The 20,278-nt window shown below is 32.4% G+C and overlaps 1 protein-coding gene across 5 annotated transcripts in view; it reads right to left on the minus strand.

Annotated features, from left to right (window-relative positions):
- Nucleotides 1-454: 454 nt before the first annotated feature.
- LOC128245344 (tumor protein 63-like) overlaps nucleotides 455-20,278 on the minus strand; it is a 55,362-nt gene continuing 35,538 nt past the window's right edge. For 4 of the 5 annotated variants that reach the window (XM_052963470.1, XM_052963473.1, XM_052963471.1 and 1 more), the window contains 10 exons: nucleotides 15,933-16,031; nucleotides 14,568-14,638; nucleotides 13,096-13,361; nucleotides 12,676-12,892; nucleotides 12,269-12,485; nucleotides 11,858-11,979; nucleotides 6,865-6,946; nucleotides 6,227-6,390; nucleotides 5,882-5,975; nucleotides 455-5,418 (listed from right to left, as the gene is read on the minus strand). In XM_052963470.1, coding sequence (XP_052819430.1) covers nucleotides 5,131-5,418; nucleotides 5,882-5,975; nucleotides 6,227-6,390; nucleotides 6,865-6,946; nucleotides 11,858-11,979; nucleotides 12,269-12,485; nucleotides 12,676-12,892; nucleotides 13,096-13,361; nucleotides 14,568-14,638; nucleotides 15,933-16,031 — 1,620 coding nt within the window. In that variant the 3' untranslated portion in view covers nucleotides 455-5,130. Of the gene's footprint in view, nucleotides 5,419-5,881; nucleotides 5,976-6,226; nucleotides 6,391-6,864; nucleotides 6,947-11,857; nucleotides 11,980-12,268; nucleotides 12,486-12,675; nucleotides 12,893-13,095; nucleotides 13,362-14,567; nucleotides 14,639-15,932; nucleotides 16,032-18,478; nucleotides 18,694-20,278 lie in introns of those variants that run through there. The other variant, XM_052963474.1, reaches the window with a different exon arrangement.

Here is a 20,278-nt window from a genome sequence, read left to right on the forward strand (position 1 = left end):
CAGTGCTTTACCTCCAGTTAATTTTCCTTCAGTGTTCAACCTCCAGTAAATTTTCCTTCAGTGTTTAACCTCCAATAATTTTTCATTCAATGTTTAACCTCCAATACTTTTTTATTATGTACCTTACCACCATTATATTTTCCATTTCATGTTTTACCCCCAATATTCCGTTCTCATGTCTTTTAACCAATATATATATATATATATATATTCAAAATGAATGCTCCACCTCAAAAAAGTTTTAGTTCAAGCCACATCTTTTTCAAATTGTCCTTCAAATACTGTTCATTCCAAATAGTGATTTACAGGCACTTTTTTTCCAATCGCCTTTCGTTTAATGACCTATCACTCAAAACAAGCATTTGTTTACCTCAATTAAAACAAACTGCGTTGAAACTTACAAAACATTTGATCATCTGCTATTTACAAAACATATATGCAGCAGAAAAATAAAATCTGTATACGGATATATTCTCAAAAATCTTTTTCAACAAACAATAGCTTTTCATTTCTTTCCACCAGAATATGTACAGACAAAACAAAAAATAAATGTCTCTAAAAACGCTTTGTAACATTGTTGTAAATATAAATTAATAAAAGAATTCAAACTACCGGGAAAAGCCCAGCATTTTAAAATGTCACCTTGATAATCGTTTGTTACATATTTTGTTAAAAAATATCTTTTTTTGAATTATGACCATTGATACGTCTATTAAACAACTGCAGTGTAAATAAAATAATTCAAAATATATGAACAAGAAAAAAAAGTGAAAATATAAGTTGTGTTCTTTACATTCTTATGTTTTATCTGCATTTTTGTGAAAAATGAGACAATAAAATACCTCCCCTGGTGGAATGTTTGCAAACACACAATCTTGCATAATTCCCAGTAATGTATTGTTCTATCTACCATACAGTTTGTTGCATTGAAATTTGAATCTTGAGGACAAAATTTATGTCAGATAGAACATAATGAAAATGAGGTGACAATTTAAATTAACTTTCAAAATCAGGTTTTGCTCCATATCATTTTTGAATAAAGTTTTAACATTTATTCTACAGCCATTCCATTTATTTATACTATATAGAAACGTAAACCGGGTTATTCTCATTATTAAAACTGGACGGAAAAAGAGACAATGTTATTTCGATGATTTTGTGAATGAATGTAATGATAAAAATAATACAACTTGCATTACAAAAAATTATACATTTAATATATCCAGTGAGCATTCAGTTCCTGTGATAGTATGCAGAGATAAAATAAGGCCATACAATACTAATACTGTGGTTCTGGTTACTCGACCGCGTTAAGTTCAAGTCCCAAACTCCCAAATTTTTTATTTCTTTATTTTTTTTTAATTAGAAACTATGTGGCACTTTTATTTGTTTAAGGTGATACAGTTTACTTATATTGTGTTGCTTTCTTGGAAACATTAATGTCGGAAAATGTATTCATGTTAACAACACAATGATATATATAATTTACAAAAATAAAAAGGTTTCCATAACTACTTAGCCTCATTTAAAAGCATGTAACCAGAACCAAAGGATTATTTTTGTTTGACCTAAGGCCCACATTTCTTGAACAATCTTAAGTCAATTAAAACCAAATTAAGTTAAGCACATTAATTTGGCATACAATTTAATATTCTCCTTTTAAGAGTTTTGAGATCGAAAGGAAACTATATTCAAGATAATCACGATAAACAATTTTTTTTGGTTTATATAATCAAGACAGAGTTATGTATTTTGGCTAATTGAAATAAGATACTTGATAGTTCAAGAAATTGGGCTCTTAATTACCAGTAATCTTATTTCAAAATGTAACATGATTAGTATTTGCCTGCGCCGATTGTATATAACTGGATAACTTATTGACAGGTTATCTTTTGGCTAGTCTTCTCATGCAAGCGATTTGATTGGTCAACAGTCAATATTGGATAAATATTAACCAATCAATATACACTTTGACAAACTTTAACCAAACAAAAGAATTAACCAATTTTATTCAATTGGTTGCGATTATGTCTTGATTTAAATGAAAAGTTGAAAATGTCTTAGAATATATAAAAGTAAAGAAATTTGACTCCAAAGGGCTTAAGTATGAAACTGAACACATTATATTTTGAGTAGGGCATAACAGTATACAGGACGTTAAAAAATGAAATTTGGTACCAAACTATTAATTTATATGTACATATTAAAATGAGCATAATTTCTTTGTTGAGAAACAGTAAAGATTAAAATCACCAAATAATACCTTTACTTAATACTCCAAATTATTAAGCAACTGTCAATATTTTTTAAGTGCAAAACAGAAATTCAAGAGCGCTATAAAATTTTACTGACAACAACTATCAACTAAATAATTTCTGAACACTGATTCCAAAGGGGTGTGATTTAATACATGTTTATGGCAAAAATTGATGAATGGACGAGTCAAAATGGTTTTGATAACAAAACTGAATATTAATTAGACAGCTCTCAATAAAAATATGAAGCGTTTTGTCAGCACTTTTTATTAGATAATGGTTGCCAAAAGATCATATTCCTACCAAACATTCAGGTCATTGTAAATTGAGCATTATGTTATTGAAATATTAAAGTTTATACTAGAATTCTTTGAATTGGTTGTGTCACCTGCCGGGAGTGCAAAGGTCATGTTGACCTTCGACCCAGTGACCCCACAATCAATCAAGGTTTTCTACTGACCATGATAAATGTGCATACCAAGTTTGTAGACTCTCAAACAAGTCTTTTAAAAGTTGTTAAGACCAAAAATAAAATGGTTTGGTTAGGGTTACATCCATTTCAAAACCAGGTAGGAAAGTTTTTTTTTTTTACCAATTGACTATAAAAATGGTAGGGTCAGTGCCTAATTCGTAGGTAGGGTCGGGGAACTCAAACAAAATGATTTTTTTTTAGCCCTAATTGACAACAACTGTGTGATGCCAACGACAACGTCGCACAAAATAATCCCCATGTATCTTCCATGCTCTGGAGGTGACGAAATGAAGCCACATCCCAACAGGCCAATACAATTTAACTATGATTATGATATTATGTTTTACATAAACAGAAAAATACTCTAATACTACTATGCATGAAATGTTATTATGACATAATGGCTTGCATATTAGATAAATTATGAACACATTATCTAGTAAGTTTCGTTTGTGACATCATAGCTCTGAACACAATAATCTTGGGAAAAAGTTTACACATAATTAAACAATTTGATGCACTCATGATTTCCCGAATAATGAACATTTTTATAAAACGAACAAGTCACAAATATATATTATGGTTAATAATAAATACACACTGCAAAGTCAAACATTACACTATGATAAATATGTAATACACAGCCAGGTGTATTTACTTATACACATAAAACAACAGTATTAAAATCCTTAAACTACAAAATATAGCAACTTTTATCTTATAACATATCTTTTACCACCCGAGGATGTTTAAACATCACCAAAACACATCTTCTCCTAACATGGTATTTCATATCAAACATTTCTCATACATACAGTGATCCTTCAGAACTTCATTAGCCACAAGTCACTTGTAGGAGCAACTATCAATTATGCACAGTTCTAGGGATCTGTTTGAGTATGAGGGATTTATGCCCCAAGCTGGGTAAAGGGGCTTAGACCCTTTTTGAATTTGTTTTCTAAAGTCGTTTATATTCATTTCAAGGTAGTTCCTACAATTTTTGATGCAAAAATGACAATCTTTACAAGTGTTCAGTAGTCTGAAGTTGAAAGCTTTAAATAATGATTTCACTTAAGAATCCCTTTAATAGTAAAGCAAAGTTTACCATTTTCATGGCAACAGTTATATTAACATTCCAATCAGAATATTCAAGAAAAACCATTCTAATCAAGACTACATGCACGTTCCAACTTTGTTTTTGAAGCTGTTAGAATCTGAAATGTATCTGCTAAATTTGATCATACCTCAAACAGAAAACCATATAGCTCGAGTGCTTTTTTTAACAAACAGTTTGTATAGCAAGTATTTTTATCCTCTGAAATGTGTTTTTTTATAGGATGAGTCGAGTTATCAGTAATGGTTCACTTTTTACTTAATGTATCTACAAAATGAAATTGCACACTATAAATGAATGAAACTGAGCACTTATTTATGCAAAGTATAATCATGAAGGTATTTGTCTATATGTACCATACATGTTCAGCCTATTAAAAAACAGAAAATCTGAATTAGGCCATACCAAATTCTTTTTATGCTAAGCGTCAACCACGTTAGTACGAAAACATATCTAGCTATCCAAAATCAAACTAACCCCAGAAAAAAGGAAAACTAAATGAGTGATATCCTATGTAGAATATAGAAACCAGAGACTCATTGGTCCATTTTTAATTGTTAGATGGATTTCCACTGCCAAATGAGTTCAAATTAAACCTGTATCTAAGTGTGTTGATTATGGGAATCACACAGAATACATTATATTCTGATATCAAATGCCAAGAACACTGATACAAAGTATGAAGCATGTTGTTAACACTAATGTTCTGTATTCGTAATAGTAAACGGAAATTCAAAATATTCGGCAAGAAATTTGATCATATAGTGTAGTTGTTTTTTTTTCAATCAGGATGCCCAAAAACATCCACGGACACTTAACATAGAAACAATTTGGCATGGTCTTATTTTGAACACTTAATGTGAAATCCATAGTAGAACATGCATCAAAATATAAAAATAATACTCAATGAACTTAATACCAAAACAAGATTACCACAAGAAGATTCCATAGCTTGTTAGAGGGTCAAACAAGGGCCAAACCTCAATAATGATTAAATCAAGAGTTATGGGCCATGCAACACAGGTGCATATCGTCACTGGTAGCGTATACAATGTTGAAATCTTGTTGTGTACAAGTGCTTGGTGGTCTACTTTCATTATAGCGTCGGATATATTACTTCTAAGGTCGATTTTTCAAAACTTGCCCATCATGATCTGAACGCAATTGTTAAATGCTAAAAAACGTTACACCTGAACAAACAAAAACAAAAATTGCAGCAGTACCTCAAACAATAACATTGTCTACATAACAAAATACAATGAACAAAACATCAACATTAGTCTCTTTCACTAATCTGCTTTTGACGCTGAACTTCTTGTCTGGACGTGTCTCTCCTCCTTGGTCAAGCTGATCGTATGCTTAAATGTGTACCTCGTAACTTCATAGAAGCCAGGATTGTATGTGCTGTTCTGGGAAATGGATCCCTGTGAAGCAAGGCTAATTGTTGAGGTTGATGAAGCTTGTTTTGCTAACGAGTCCTGGGACTCGGCAGTGGTGAACCCTTGGTTGCGGAGTTCAAGAAGACTTTTCCAAATCTTATTCCGATGGGAGTTACCGATCTTCATTTTCGCGAGGTCCTGTAAAAAAGCATCTTTCGTGTTATTTTAAAATTATCCTAGTTTTGGAAGACAAGAGTGACATAAATTCTTACAACATAAAATGAATCACTTTCATTGACATTATGTTACTCAATTAGGCTAGAGGCATGTAATAAATATATAAAAGATATGCTGTAAACAATAAGGTTGCTGATAAAAGTTTACTTAGAAGTTAAAACCTACAAGTTTTACAGAGAAAAGAGGCACGTTATGCATTGTTCAACTAAAAGAAACATATCATATAAAAATACCCCCCCCCCCCCCAAAAAAAGTTGTCAAAATGTACAATCTGTGAGAGTGCAGCTTTAAACTACATATTAAAAAACACACAATTTTTTCTCCAACAGACTATAAAAACGGTGGGGTCAGTGCCTATTTCGTAGGTAGGGTGGGGTAACCTGAACCAGAGGTAATAGTTTTTGGGTTTCACAAAGAAACTTACATCGAGTGAAAAGTCATCCAATTGAAGCAAACTGTACAGGTTCTGCTCATGGAATCCATCAATGTATGCGCCGAGCCCGAGAGCATTCAACCACCTGCAAATAAATCACAACATTACAGTAATGGACTTGATTCATAGTGGAAGTTTTAATAAGGGTCCTCAATTAAATACAATTAAAGCAAGTCTGGCAACATTCATATCAAGTTTCATTTGAATATCTTGAACAGTTTTGGAGTTATAGCCAAGTTTTTGCACAACACAAGAAAACCTGTTACTTAAGACGACAAAAAAACCATAAGTTCAGGGTACCGTTTAAACTGTAGTTCTCCTCAAATATTTACTTACGTAGATACGCTATTATCCTGCATGTCATTTTGAATGGTCTCCTCCTTGATTGGTTGCGGCACGGCACCGTCATGTGAGACGTCGGAACTCGTCACTTGTACCAGTTCCTGGGTATTGAACGGCATTGTAAGCTGTTTGCCATCGGATGATGTAGTGGTGACTCCCTGAAATTATATTATTTCTATTAATTTACATTTCTAATAAGCTATTGTATCACAGTGAACCATTACAATGTAATGTTTCTGTGTAATAACGCAGTGTCTGTATAAATACTTACTATTTCTATCACCATTATTAATCATTCAATGTAATTGACATATAGAAAATGAAAATGTATTGAACGAATCAATCGAATCTAAAATAATCCCAATCCCCAACCTAGCATGTACGATCACTCTACAATTATAAAATCAAGAATTATTGGCATTAATGAACATTTGAGTCTGTATTGTCACTCTACACTGTATATGGTTACACATAAATTACAAGTTTCATTTGAACATCTTTGACAAAAATATTAATAAACATAATCCAGCACTTCAAATCATTGTAAAAAATTACCTGTGAAAATAAGGGAATCAACTTTCTTCGCCTGATCATTATTCTTATTTTCTTACATTAAACCAGACTTCGCTTACCTGTTGTACATAGGTAGTTGCTGGCGTTGCTGCGATGGCCGGAATGCGTGCTGAGCTGGTTGCTGCCTGGATGGAAGAGGACCTGGAATTTAACAGCGCATTTCATCATGTGGGAGATGTTAAGTATGGAATAAAAGACAAACTAGTAGTACCAAAACACATCAGGGGTCAGATAAACAATGAATGTAAGACAAAATATTGTAATACGAGATTTTCAATTGAATATTAAGTGATACTCTTAAAAGAATTTAAAGTTTTAATGGCAACATCAAATAGTTTTTTTACTACTCAGAAATATTGATTTAAAAGAGCGATTACACAATACAGGCATTGATAAGATGGTTAAAAATTCTTTCATATTATGCAGGTATTTTAAGTTAACCTTTCAAATCAATTTAATGCAATCAATGTTCCCAAATGAAGGTGCCAGAACTACCTTGTGTTCCCATTATACATAGAAAAGGGCATGTGCACCTAATTCAAGACATTTGGAAATGACAAATGGTCATCAACATCAGGGGGAGTTCGAAAATCTTTAAAAATCTAGATTTATGTTTAAAGCTGCACTCTCACAGATTGACCAATTTCAGTTGTTTTTAAAAAAAAAATAATTTTTGTCTTAGAATCAGCCGATTTTGGCATCAATGCTTTTAATTCAGTCAAATAAGATAACACACAATGCACAGATCGTAATTGATTGGAAAACTGCCAAAAATTTAATCTTTCTTAAAGCGTTAGTAACGCCTTCAAAACAGTGATAGATTCTAAAACATCATTTTTCGAACAAAAATATTAAAAACTGCGAGCTGATTTTTTAATCAGCAGTTATATCACAGGTTTTCAGAATTTGTGCAAAATTTGGCTCATTTAAAGAAAAAAAAGAAAAAATTGTCATAACGGTAAATCTGTGAGAGTGTAGCTAAAGTGAACAAAAAAAGAAAGCTTTGCACCTATCAGTTAAAGTGTGTGACATAATTGAAATAGCAAACTCTACAGAAGCGTAGAAGAGGGGTGGTATTCAATATGTAACTTAAGCTAATTTTATGGTCATACATCATTGACTTCATTCACTTTGTTGGTCAGTTATTAATAACAATTAACTACACCGTTCTTAGATACAATTGAGACCAATATTGAATAGCCGAGAAGTCCTATTATAACAGTCAGTGAATCTAGAATTTGGATCAAAAAGTTTGAATCACTTATATAGTTAATGAAAGTAAGGCTTTGTACAGGTGTCTTTGGCTGTAGATCGCTGCTCGTCAAGGAAGATCACCACATAGCAGATTGCTTGGGCTGTTGATCCAGTGATTTGTTCGACGATCATTCTTCATCTGTCATAAGACCTGGTAGCATCTATCTGATACGAGTTCCAACGAATTGTCATTGTTGTTGTATTGCAATAATGTCCTTCATTAACCATTTGCGCAATCTGTTGGTAGCCTCACATTTTTGTTTGTCCGAGGCTGTCTGTCCGAGGTTGAGTGTCCAAGGCTTTGAGGTCGATCAATTGGATCGTTCTTGCCAATCAATATTTACTCACTTTACAATTTTAGTTATTTATTCTAGAAATAAGTAATGCATTAAATCAATCTTTCAGCTTTTTAAGTAGGTCAAGTCTAATATCTATTGAATTTTCAAATATCTGTAAAATGATTTGACCAGTTTCAACTTTAGATAAAGTTTAATAATTTTAAATCAATACACCAACCATTAAATATTAATAGCATGTTAGAAGACTTAGTACTAAGCATAGAATCTTGCAATATTGTTTTAATTTTATTTGACTAGGTTGTTTACACAATACTTGATGACTAGTCTGGAAACTTTGCATTAACTCGGTAAACTACATAGTACCATGGATTATCGATATGACTTGTGTTTGGTTCAAGTCAGATGCACATTCGAGTCAAAACAATTCTTCCGCTTCTGTTAACCGAAGAAATATACTTGTGTATGAATTAAAATCTCTAATGTCACTTTAATAAGCCATACCATAGTCATCGTTGGAAGCCCCCCGTCATTTACACTTCAGTGACAAAATATTGATTTTATGAATATTAACCAGGTAAGAGAGAAACATCGTATCCCAATGAATTGCAAGTTAGAATTTAATACTCTAAAAATTAGTTTAACAATGATGTCATACAGAGGTTTTGTTACTAAATATAGAAACGAACACATGACATCTGTCATCATTTCATTTCATTTCCAAAGAGGTTCCAATTCAGAACCAATGAAACTGCCTCATTAATTGTTCATAATTACTAGATGTTCTAGTGAAATGTCCCACATCATTTGATGAAGCAGACTGTAATCGTGTACCAGGGACATCCGGCGATGTTTTGTAGCATGGTTTTTTACACTTCAAATATCTTAAGTTTTATGCTGGCGAAAACATGTTTACTTTAACACCAAAGTCACCAATAACTGCCATTTTGATATAAATTACGCCTTATCAGATTCATTAAGATTTCAAATTCCTTCAGTTCATATAGATGCATGGTTCTAGCAGGTGATTTTAATATTTTAATATGTCAATCTTTCAGATTTTGTTTGCAGTTGGTATTTTTCACTCATTACTTATCCATATGTGGGCATTTTTCTCAAAGAGTACTTTCTTATAATTGCTTTTTTTAAGTCGTTGGTAAGGCAGAATGCCGTAACTGGTGGCCCGCAATGGTAAGTAAATTTTCAGAACAGGTAAAACACAAATCGTTCATTTTATACAATTTATTTGCTCTTTCATCCTGCTTTTTGCAGTTTCATACAAATGTAAGTAAAATATTACAAATATACAGGTAACATTTTGAAAATAAATATACAATAAATAAATATTTACAATAAAATTTCACAGGTAAAACATATGAAACGCAATCAATCATGTATACATTGGCAGTATAGTTCCTTTAAATGCAAGCTCGGCATATTCTTGGTGAATTCTGTTTCCATGACAATGGAATAGCGGTGTATGAGATTATGAACATTGGAGCTAAGAAGCTAAAAAGAAATAACAATATAATGGAACTTCAGATTTCCCACTATTTCTTTTATTTCAAAGTCAGACTGCCAAGTAAAATCAGATTTAATTGACATCACACTCTATGTACATAGCACTACAAAAAAGAGAGAGAAAAATTCAGATCCTCAGACTCAGATCTCTGTGAATGTGTAAGAAGATTCTAAAAACAATCCTACTTGGACGGACAATATGACTTAAACTTAAAATGTTTCTATATAATAAGTAAGAAAAACTACCAGACTAAAAAATCCTTTAACAATAAAAGTGATTTCTATATTTAAACTAAAACAAGATTCTTCTAATTAATAGGATCTAGGCATATCTTTTTATCTAATAATTGTGATAAAAATGCTTATATTTTAAATTTCAGGCACTTTTGAGCATGATAAGAGTGAATATATGTTATAATGATTCTGAACTTTAAAAGTGACCTAAATAATGAACTCTTTGAAATGAAGGGATAATGTTTATGATTGAATGAGATGTTTATTGACGGTATGTTAACAGCATCAATAATGAGCGACTGAACACATTTCATTGGCTGCTGTTTGGAACTCTTGGAGAATGGAAGGTCGCTGGACAAGTGCCTTTCCTTGTTTATTTGTGGTGGTTTGGGTAATATTATCTCAGATTTGGCTCGTTACATATCCAGTTTTGTTGGACTACTGTTAGTGTTTTTACAACTTCCATCTTGGATATTTCATCAGATCTCAAAAAACGGAGTAAAGCCCTCGTCAGTTCCGTCAATGTAAACATCGACTGGCCATCGACCTCATAATAACCATTTTCACAACGATTTGAGTTGGTATTTCTATTTGAGTGGATGTCGTATAATTTTGCCAGGGCGGTGTTTTTTCTTAATTAAGCGAGATTTTCCCTCTTTTGCCAAAACATTAGTTAGCCACCTGCAAAAACAGGTGAACATATTTGTATCTGCCCACTATTTTCTAAGCTACACATGAAAAAATGTTTAAAATTGATACTTTTGGCTGCTTTTGGAGGGAGATAAAGAGCGTTCTTTTTCTCATTTTTTTGTTGAATAAAAAATATGTATGCGAAACTGAATATTTTGGCAAATGAGGGACAAAGCATTTAAGTTCTACACGTTAGTGTCATATACAAACTAAACAGTCCAAAAAATCAAAATAGGTTCATTTTATTAGAGTCAAGCAGAAAGGTTTTCAAGCAGTGTAATTCGGTCAAAAGAGAATCATGTCACACACAAGGGGAGAAGATAGGTGCAAAGCTCAAAGGGGAGCAAGTCATACAGCAATTTATCATAATGAGGGAAGCTAGTTATCTCCCTCTAATTATAAGAAGCAACCACAGATTTCAATATTATTGTCTTTTAAATCGATGAATAACACATGAAATAAATTAAAATTATTGCTTAATTTTGCCTTTAATATTAAATATAATCACAGACAATGAATAAATATTCAAATAAATAACACATTCAAATAATTAACAGAAATATCTTTAACTTTCTGTGAAATAAGTTAATCAAATAAATAAATTCACACGACTGTACAGTGGACGGAATGCTGATAAAAGAAGCAGATATGCTTCGTCATTTAACAACGAGACAACATGATATGATAATATATATAGAACACATTATATAATCTGAACACATAATTGTAGTATTATAAACAATCCTTCTTCTGTTGTATTCTTCTGGACTCATTGCATATTTTCATATATTCTCAGACTGGTTTGCATATCAAACACATTTCTACATTAAATCCAAACTGTTCATTCTGTTTTTCCGGTCTAACCCGCCTGCTAACATTTCAGTTAACCCGGCAAGCCCAAACCTTTCACTGAGAGCTCTAAAAACTCTTCAAGAGACATAATCGGTACCTCTTCAATGGGAGGTAATTTTTGAGCCTTCTCTATTAGGAGGTGTTTTTAGCCTCTCAGTGAAGAATGCAGGGGAGAGAAGCAAGGTCTCAAAGGGAGATTACTCACTGTCTTTGGACCTCTACTTGCTTCTGCTTGAGAGACTGCAGTTGATTTTGGGGAAGGAGTGCGGCGATTTCTAAGCTATCTCTGATCTTACAGAGCATATCATAATTTTCTCGCCCTCGTACCTGTAAATGAAAAGAAACATTTTAGTTCATTTGTTTTTTTTCAGTAATAAAGTCAGAATATTTTAAAATTCAAATGACAGCCTTAACTTTTTTAAGTGAACATCTATATCCTTTACATTTGTAAACAATTTATTTGGATGTTAATTAAACGTGTCTGTAGAAAACAAATTTCATATGCAGTGTTTCTACAGTGTCATACAATTGCTGTTATTAATGTTAAAATGGTGAAACAACTATTAACTATTACTGACTTCAAAATTTGAACACAAGAATAAATATCAACACTTACAGTCAGAGTGAACGTCTGCTCATCGTCTTCAAACTTTCTCTTCTTTCCTGATGAAACTGTGGTGATCTCTGTTCCCATGGAAAATTTGGGCATCTGACTCTTCTTCACTCCTCCGCTGACCATCGGGGGCAGACTTCCTCGCTCGTCGGCTTTACGGTCACGACCCGGGCATGCACAGATTCTAACTTCCACACAGCGACGTCCCAGTACTTGATTGCTGTAAACATTCAAGGAAAAATTGTGTTATTTTACATTTCAACAGTGATGGTCAAGAAATGATCAAGTTTTGTTGATAAGAAGGTAATTAACACTTGAAAAAATTAATCGCCAACACTCTTAATAATCTTAGTATTTAGTTTTGACATTCGTGAACTTGAAAGCTACCTAAGAAATAAATCCTAACTTACTCTTTTTCAAGTGTGAAGACAATCTGTAAAGGTCTTCTATTTGGTCCTCCGACGCATGATCCAAGACACATGAACTGGAAGAGATTGGTGACCCACTCAGAGCCGGCCTGGGGTGTTTCCTGAGGAATGAGCACTGACTGTCGATTTGTGTAAGGGTCCTCGACATACTTGGATACCTTGTGCTCACAGCGGACAAGGTGATTTGGGGCTGGATGATCTGGAATAGGTGAAAACATGGGTTATATAAGTATAATAAGCAAATATTGACAGACTAAATCTCCTGACTTGTTCTAGACTTTAAATTGATTTCCTTTACAGAGAAAAAAAGCTGTATTTTTTTTAATTACATACATTTTCACACTTATTTATGTCTTATCTTTTTTAAATATTTACACCAGATTCCTGTCAAAAAGTACTTACTCTCATTGAATTCTTTTGAAGTAGCGTGATTTGGACAACGCTTCACAGCCTCTTGTACATGTTCGGGTTTCATGAAGATTGGCATGGATCGTATAACACAACCTGGTGGTGGCTGACGGAGAGTCTTGAAGCGAACGGGGCATGTGGTGGCCATACGGACATACAATTTTTTGAGAATATCTGAGTACGTCCATGTGGTAGATTTGGTTTCCTTTGATGGGGTAGCGAAGCTGATTTCGAACCCATAGTCCCCTGGGTAGTTTGTGCTGGAAGAGATGGAAAAAAAAATACTATTTATTTTCTTTGTACTTTTATGTTCCCTCTCTTACTATTTTCAAGTGCATTTAATGCAACTGATGCATTTTATATTTATTGAACAAGTCTTAAAGTATTAGGTGCAGAATTTTCTAGGATTGCAATTTATTTACATTTTTTCTAAAAGCAGAAATAATGCATGCAGCATTTCCTGCAAAAAGAAAGTGGTCAAAATAAATTCTAATTTTTATTCTTCAACAAGCACTTGCTAAATCTATACCGAGATTCAATTTTCCATCTTTGAACAACATACAGTTATTTTCTCATAAAGACACCAATAAAAAGTGTCCAAGCCTTTACTTCCCAAGATATCACCTCCCAATAAAGACTGATTCATTGCAAGATAAAAGAAAACATCAGGTGTCCATAGATTTTCACTGCTATCTGAGGATGGTTTTGTCAAGAGTGTTTAACAACTCAATCAAACATAACTGATATCTATAAACAGAACGTTTCATATACAAGAAAAAACGTCACATTTTGACAATTTTCTCTATCTTTTGCTTTCAACAATGAACTAATCAATTCAATTCCTATATACTGTCTCCCCCCAACATATGAAATGGACTCTTCCACTAAGAGCTGCCAATAGATTTTCAAGAGACGTCATTGCAAATTTTATTCAACATTCCATTCAAAAGCGACCCAACGACAAGTTTATAATTAGACCAGTTGACTTGAGATATTGATTTTAAAATCGATATCAGGCAGATCACCAGTGAACCTATGTCGCTGCCTTAATAGACCGCACTTGCTGGCATTTTATTGATACGAAATTTAAACTTATATACATAACACAGCTTTTCTTATGAGAGAGTTTAAACCCTGCAATCTTTTGAAGAATGGTGTCTGAACCTTTGTACATTTAGGTCAAGTTTTGAATATATGACCAAACAAATTTGTCTTACTAAGCTCAAGTTGAACTACATTGTGTCACATCATTTAAGACACCTGATGCTAATAGAAATCATTACTGTTTCCCTATTTCTCAAAGGTTAAATCGTAGACAAACTGTAAGCAATTTGAGCCATGTGATTTTGTGACGTTTACGTTAAAATGTACCTATTTTAGCTTGGTTTCCGAGAAATCTTCTTTCGCTCATGTTTTTATGACATTTATTCTTGCTAATAATTATGATTATTTTATTGAATACTTACTTTGATGGAACTGTAGGAATGGGCGAGGTCAGATTTGTATGGGGACTGTATGGTGGCGGGCTTGTGAGGGCCTGAAAATATACAACAATTTATCACATAAATGATAAGTATAAACACACACATTTATATACATGTAAATTATTGAAGATAAATGACAAACTGCAAGGTAAGCAATTTTATCAAGCAAAGCGTGCTTGAAATAATTGTTAATGTTTGACATTTCTTGTAAATTGTGTTGGACTAGCAGAAATTCTGTGTTACTTTTAGTGCCAGAAATTCTGTCATCCCTGTCTTAATGTATAATTACAATCATGTAGCAGTCAAACTCAAATCCACTAGCTGCTCTGGTGTTTCCTTAATTAAATTACTTACACAATCAGGAAACAGAATAATGAGATCAAATTCGCATCAAACTCTTTCAGTAGTGATAAGCCACTAATTCTAATTAGCAAAAATCTTGTGAAAAATCTAGGGAAACTAAATGAAGCATAATAAACCAAGAAGGTTGTTTCACAAAAATAATGTTCTTTGATTTGATCAATACTATTTTACTATCTGTCTGTTTTATGAGTTACATGTATAAAACATCTAATTTGAAGACCTGATACTTCTTATACCTCATGTACACAAGAATTGTATCCCCTTGTCGGAAATAATGTACAACTTATTCCCAGAAGACTGCCTTGTCTGACATTTCAAAAATAGATAAATACAATCTAAACGTTGCTTTAGTAGATATAGTTTCCCATTATTAATTTAAACTCAAGTTGTCAATGTTATGAGCCAGAAGGACACTCAACGTATCAAATATGACCGCAAAAAGAGAGAGAGGAAAATCATCAATAAGTTCTGATAAAAGACAAAAGCACTTATTAAGGATTTTGATCTCAGAATTGACAGATTCATTGTCAAGTAATTGATGCCACGCAGTACAACTTTGGCAAATAGCAAAGAGATGTATCAGGTGAGACTGAGTTTGTATCGATTCTCATTTCATTTCAAATGTACATGTACTCTTTAAATTGTTTGAATTATTCAGATTGCCAATAAATTTTCAAGTTTATCTCGCCCAATATCTCCTTCATTGTACAGAATCAGTGATAGATATTTAAAACTGATAGGAAGTGATCAAATCACACACATTGTGGACAAACTGACAATCAATATTGCAAATGATTTATGACAATAATCAGCTTTTTATATTGGCAGAAAACAATTAACAAACTTAATTCTGAGTACCACTGACAGAAAAAATCTTTAACAAACCATCCGCAAACTGGCACAACATGAAAAACAACTTCATATCCTGAAAATTATTCCCATGTTAAAGGAATGTTAAAGGAGTATTAGGGCAAAGTCACTCACCATTTCTTGGTATGGGCTTGATGCTGTTGATCCACTGATGTTCGTCTGTGAGTCTGGCGACATGGAGGACGATGATGTGGTGCCGATGATGGGGTTCAACTGTAATACACAAGAAAAACGGTCACATTAATAATGTGTGATAACCATACTTTATTTTTACAATTAAAATTATGAATTATCATGATTTTGTTACAAATTATTTTTGATAGACAGATTGTAATGAAGTAAAATGAAAAAAAAGAGACAAATGATGACAATATCAAATATTCACCATTTTCTAGGGGATTTCACTTCATCATTTTTCGCCATTTGTTTTAAAGAAAATTACAGTTACAAACACAATACAGCCATAACAGATTGATGTTAAAAATTGTTTTTGGGTGATAAAGGTCTCTTCTTTAGCAGCTGAAACAATGCCTTCTTCAGCATTCTTCATTGTATTTCATGCCTTCATCTGACAAATCGTAACACATGAAGCGGGAAATGATACAATCACAACCAAATGGCCACTAAAAGGCCAACTAATGATGATTCTCATTTTATTTCAACTGTCACGCAATCTCGGCAGCTAAAGGTAGCTGAATGTTAAAGAAAACCACAGATTCTAGGCTTGGTAATAAAAATGCATTATTGGCCTCGATTTTCACTGCAAGATAATGTAGTTTTTCATTAAAACTAAAAAGACGCAAGAGCAAGAATCCTTTGCAGACGTTTTATGTAATGGGAAAAAATATAACTTCAATTAAAGCTTAATATAGAATAAAAATTATTATGAAATGTTGAGATATTTCACATCAAAGATGCAGAAGATATAACAGAAGAAATCTTAAGTCAAGCCTATCAGATTTTCAATTAACGATCTGGTCATCAGTATACCATCACAGCGTCGTTGTCATTAGCATGTATCACAATCGCATGATGCAAAGAAGGTTGCTGATAGCACGTTGACTACGACCCGCTAATTGAAGTGTGGATTGAGCCTTCCTTAAACAGCCACAATAGGTGGCCAGCTGGTGAAAAACTGTAACATTCAACTTGAGCTTAACTTGCAACAGATTCATCATGTTCAGGCTTTGCAGAAATAGAACTGACTCTGTTAATTTTTTGCAGATGCAATCCAATGCAAAGCCTTTGTTAAGTTTGTTGGTAACAGTCAAAATTAAGCCATACATAAAACAAGACATTTAAGGTTATATTTTAATGAGTGTTAAATAAACAGAAAACAATAATCAAGTGTTTACTATAGCAGACAAAAGTTTTGTTTATCTTGCGCCCCGTTTTTGCATAACATTAAGATGTAATCCTTCGCTATCACATAATTGAATCAATGAATGAACTGCCATTTTGTTTACAAAACATCTTTGACAAAAAGAATGCAAATATTGTTACAGTCTTTCTTTCCAGACATATTGAAAAGTATTTTACCTTGTAGTTAGAAACTTGTTGGCAACCATAATAATATTGACAATCCATTTTAAGTAACTCACACCGGCGAACTTAAAACAATAGAATGAGTCAAATTTCATTGTGACTATAACAGCAATACATACTGATTTTACCTATCTTTTCGTATGCAAATACGGACGACTCTGAAGTACCAAAATAGATAAAACTAAACACTTATTTATCTCATGCAGATAATCATTGTAATTTTGATGGACACAATGTCAGACAAAACTAAGACACTGTCTCTTGTGAAATTGATTTACAAATTAATCAGATGCCCGACTAATCAGTTGGAGGATATGATCTGAAACTTGTACATATTTTTTTTCTCTGAAAAATAATGACTTTTTCTGTAAACTCTTACAATGCTCATCAGAACTATTTATTTCACTTAACAGAGCTATCATATCACTGTTTGGAAGCCTATAACCTTCATTAAATGAGTGCTAAATTAGTACGCCCTAAAGGAGTTTTCCGCCAACAGGTGACAAATAGCTAATTTGAATCCCAACGGTTCGTTTAATCATCTCTTGCAATTGTCAGCGTGGAATTCTATTGATTTTGAGATTATTTCACCCAGGTATCGTATCAACAATTATTGATGCAAACTGACTTCACTACAGACAATCTATAATATTAGTCTCATTTTTTTTTTCTATAATTATATTAAAATGGTCAGTGGTGGAGTTTTCATAACTATCACTGGTGATAAATAACCATAAGGATACAATTTAAAAAGACCATCAAAATACATCTTTAAAGTTAAATTGTTTTATTTAAAGTTCTACAAAATGCAAACTAAAACATTGAAATTGCAAGTATATATTTTTCTATGTCAGAGCATTAATGTTAAATTGTTAAATAGTCTTAAAACTCAAAATGTATTTTAACAAATATCTATCAAATATCAAAACATAAATTTCAAATGGTTTCACAAATGTTTTTCTGTTCTGTTCTGTTCACAAAACTATTTTTTAATTATAAAACATTTCAATTTCATTTAAATTTTACAGAAAATTATCATCTATAATCAACTAAATGTTTTGACAAGTTTATCTACAGCCTCAAAGCAAGAACCAATGAAATAACAGCGTACTCACCCTATAAGTTGTGAAGCCAGTTCTCTCAAACTTAATCATTTTTATTTATTTTATTTTTATCAAACTCCAGTAAAAAAAATTAAATTAAATAATAAATAACAAATAAATAGTAAATAAATATCAGTCACACTTATTATCACAGAAATCTTGACATAGTGCACGAAAGTTTATAAAATAATGCAAAAATTGTCATAAGGAATCAAGTCTGATCATGACCACGGTTCCGCTAGTCTGTGATAGCTAGTTGCTAAGGCAAGACCGAACTTGAAAGGAGATCAATAAATTCAATACAGGCCCAATCGCACTGCTCTGTACATTATCATAATGAGCCCTGATAAGTAAATACCTATATTTGTACACCTTAACCTTCTTATAAGCTTAACGGGTTTAAAACGCTTGTGCATTATTGAATGTCGGGTATGACAAAGATATTAATGGCTTTACATTGAATATCTTATGATATTCTACATTCATTTTTTTGTTGTGTATTGAAAAAATTGAAATTGTATTGAAAAGATAAAACCTATTTATTGATCTTACTAACAGAAAATGGTTTTATTTATTAACTTGTGAAAAGACCGTTATTTGAATAAAGCGTCGCTAGGTAACCATGACAATAACGGAATAATTCAACCTAGATATAAATAGTTCAAATTTGGTTGATTTAACGGTCTAAGGTTTACATGCTATCTGACAGACTTTTGAAACTTTGTCAATAAAACTGTAGTAAAATAGGAAAATCTATTGTTTGCAATAGATTGTAGGAAACCTTAACAGAGCATAAAAATAAACGAGAATATTGAAGAGTTATGGTGATATTGACTCTAGTGTTTACAAACAATGTTTGCACAGAGCAATTATTTTTGAATGATATAAACTGAATGAAATTCAGAGCGTCCCACTATACTGGAAGGAATCAATAATCAACTAATATCCTTTCTGAGGACCGCTGTAAATTCTACAGGATATTCTGCACCTGACTATTATCCATGAAGTGCTCATTGATCTTTTAGTTCTATCAAAAAGATTATTTTTGCTTTCCTGCTGTTAAATCAATAAACAAGAATGACATTTTTTTTTCATGATTATGATGAAAATATTGACATTCTTATATTGACAATTTAATACATGATAGATTGAAAATGCCTTCACATTATTTAACTTAAACAACTTTATTGAAATTAAAACTTTATTTTTTACACCATGCCAACGTACCACCTAAAATGTTTTATGTTAAAGAAGAGAATTTTTCACACACACTTAACAAGACTCTTTCAATTGCAATTGTCAATTTCAGTTTACAACGCTTTAATGGGGTACTGATGGCACATTTATAACACAATTATCTGTTTACGACTGTGGTCAATGACTTGTTTTACCATCTTAACTGTTATACAGCAATTGACATTATAGTGAAATGCAGTTGATTTGGACTAACAAAGGAATTGTGTGGAAAAAACATATACTGAGGTGGAGGGAGTCATAACTGCTAGAATTGCATCACAATAACAGACCAGACAATCAATTAACTGCTTAATTGGTACAGATTACCTGAGACAAACATTGATTTGACTGCTATCTACAAACTTCTACATTTGAAATTCTAGATATACCAGGAAGTAATACTGGTTTAGTAAAGTCCACTGTGACATCCTTGGCTATGTTATGATTCCCATTGCACAATTGTTTAATACTGTCAACTACCCAATCAATTAATGGTCTTCCTAGATTAACAATCTCTGGTTTTTCTTTCATAACTTTTGCACACAAAAGGCAATCAACTAGAAAGCACAATTGTAA

The sequence above is a fragment of the Mya arenaria genome, chromosome 9 (genome assembly GCF_026914265.1).
Source record: "Mya arenaria isolate MELC-2E11 chromosome 9, ASM2691426v1".
NCBI classification, from domain to species: domain Eukaryota; kingdom Metazoa; phylum Mollusca; class Bivalvia; order Myida; family Myidae; genus Mya; species Mya arenaria.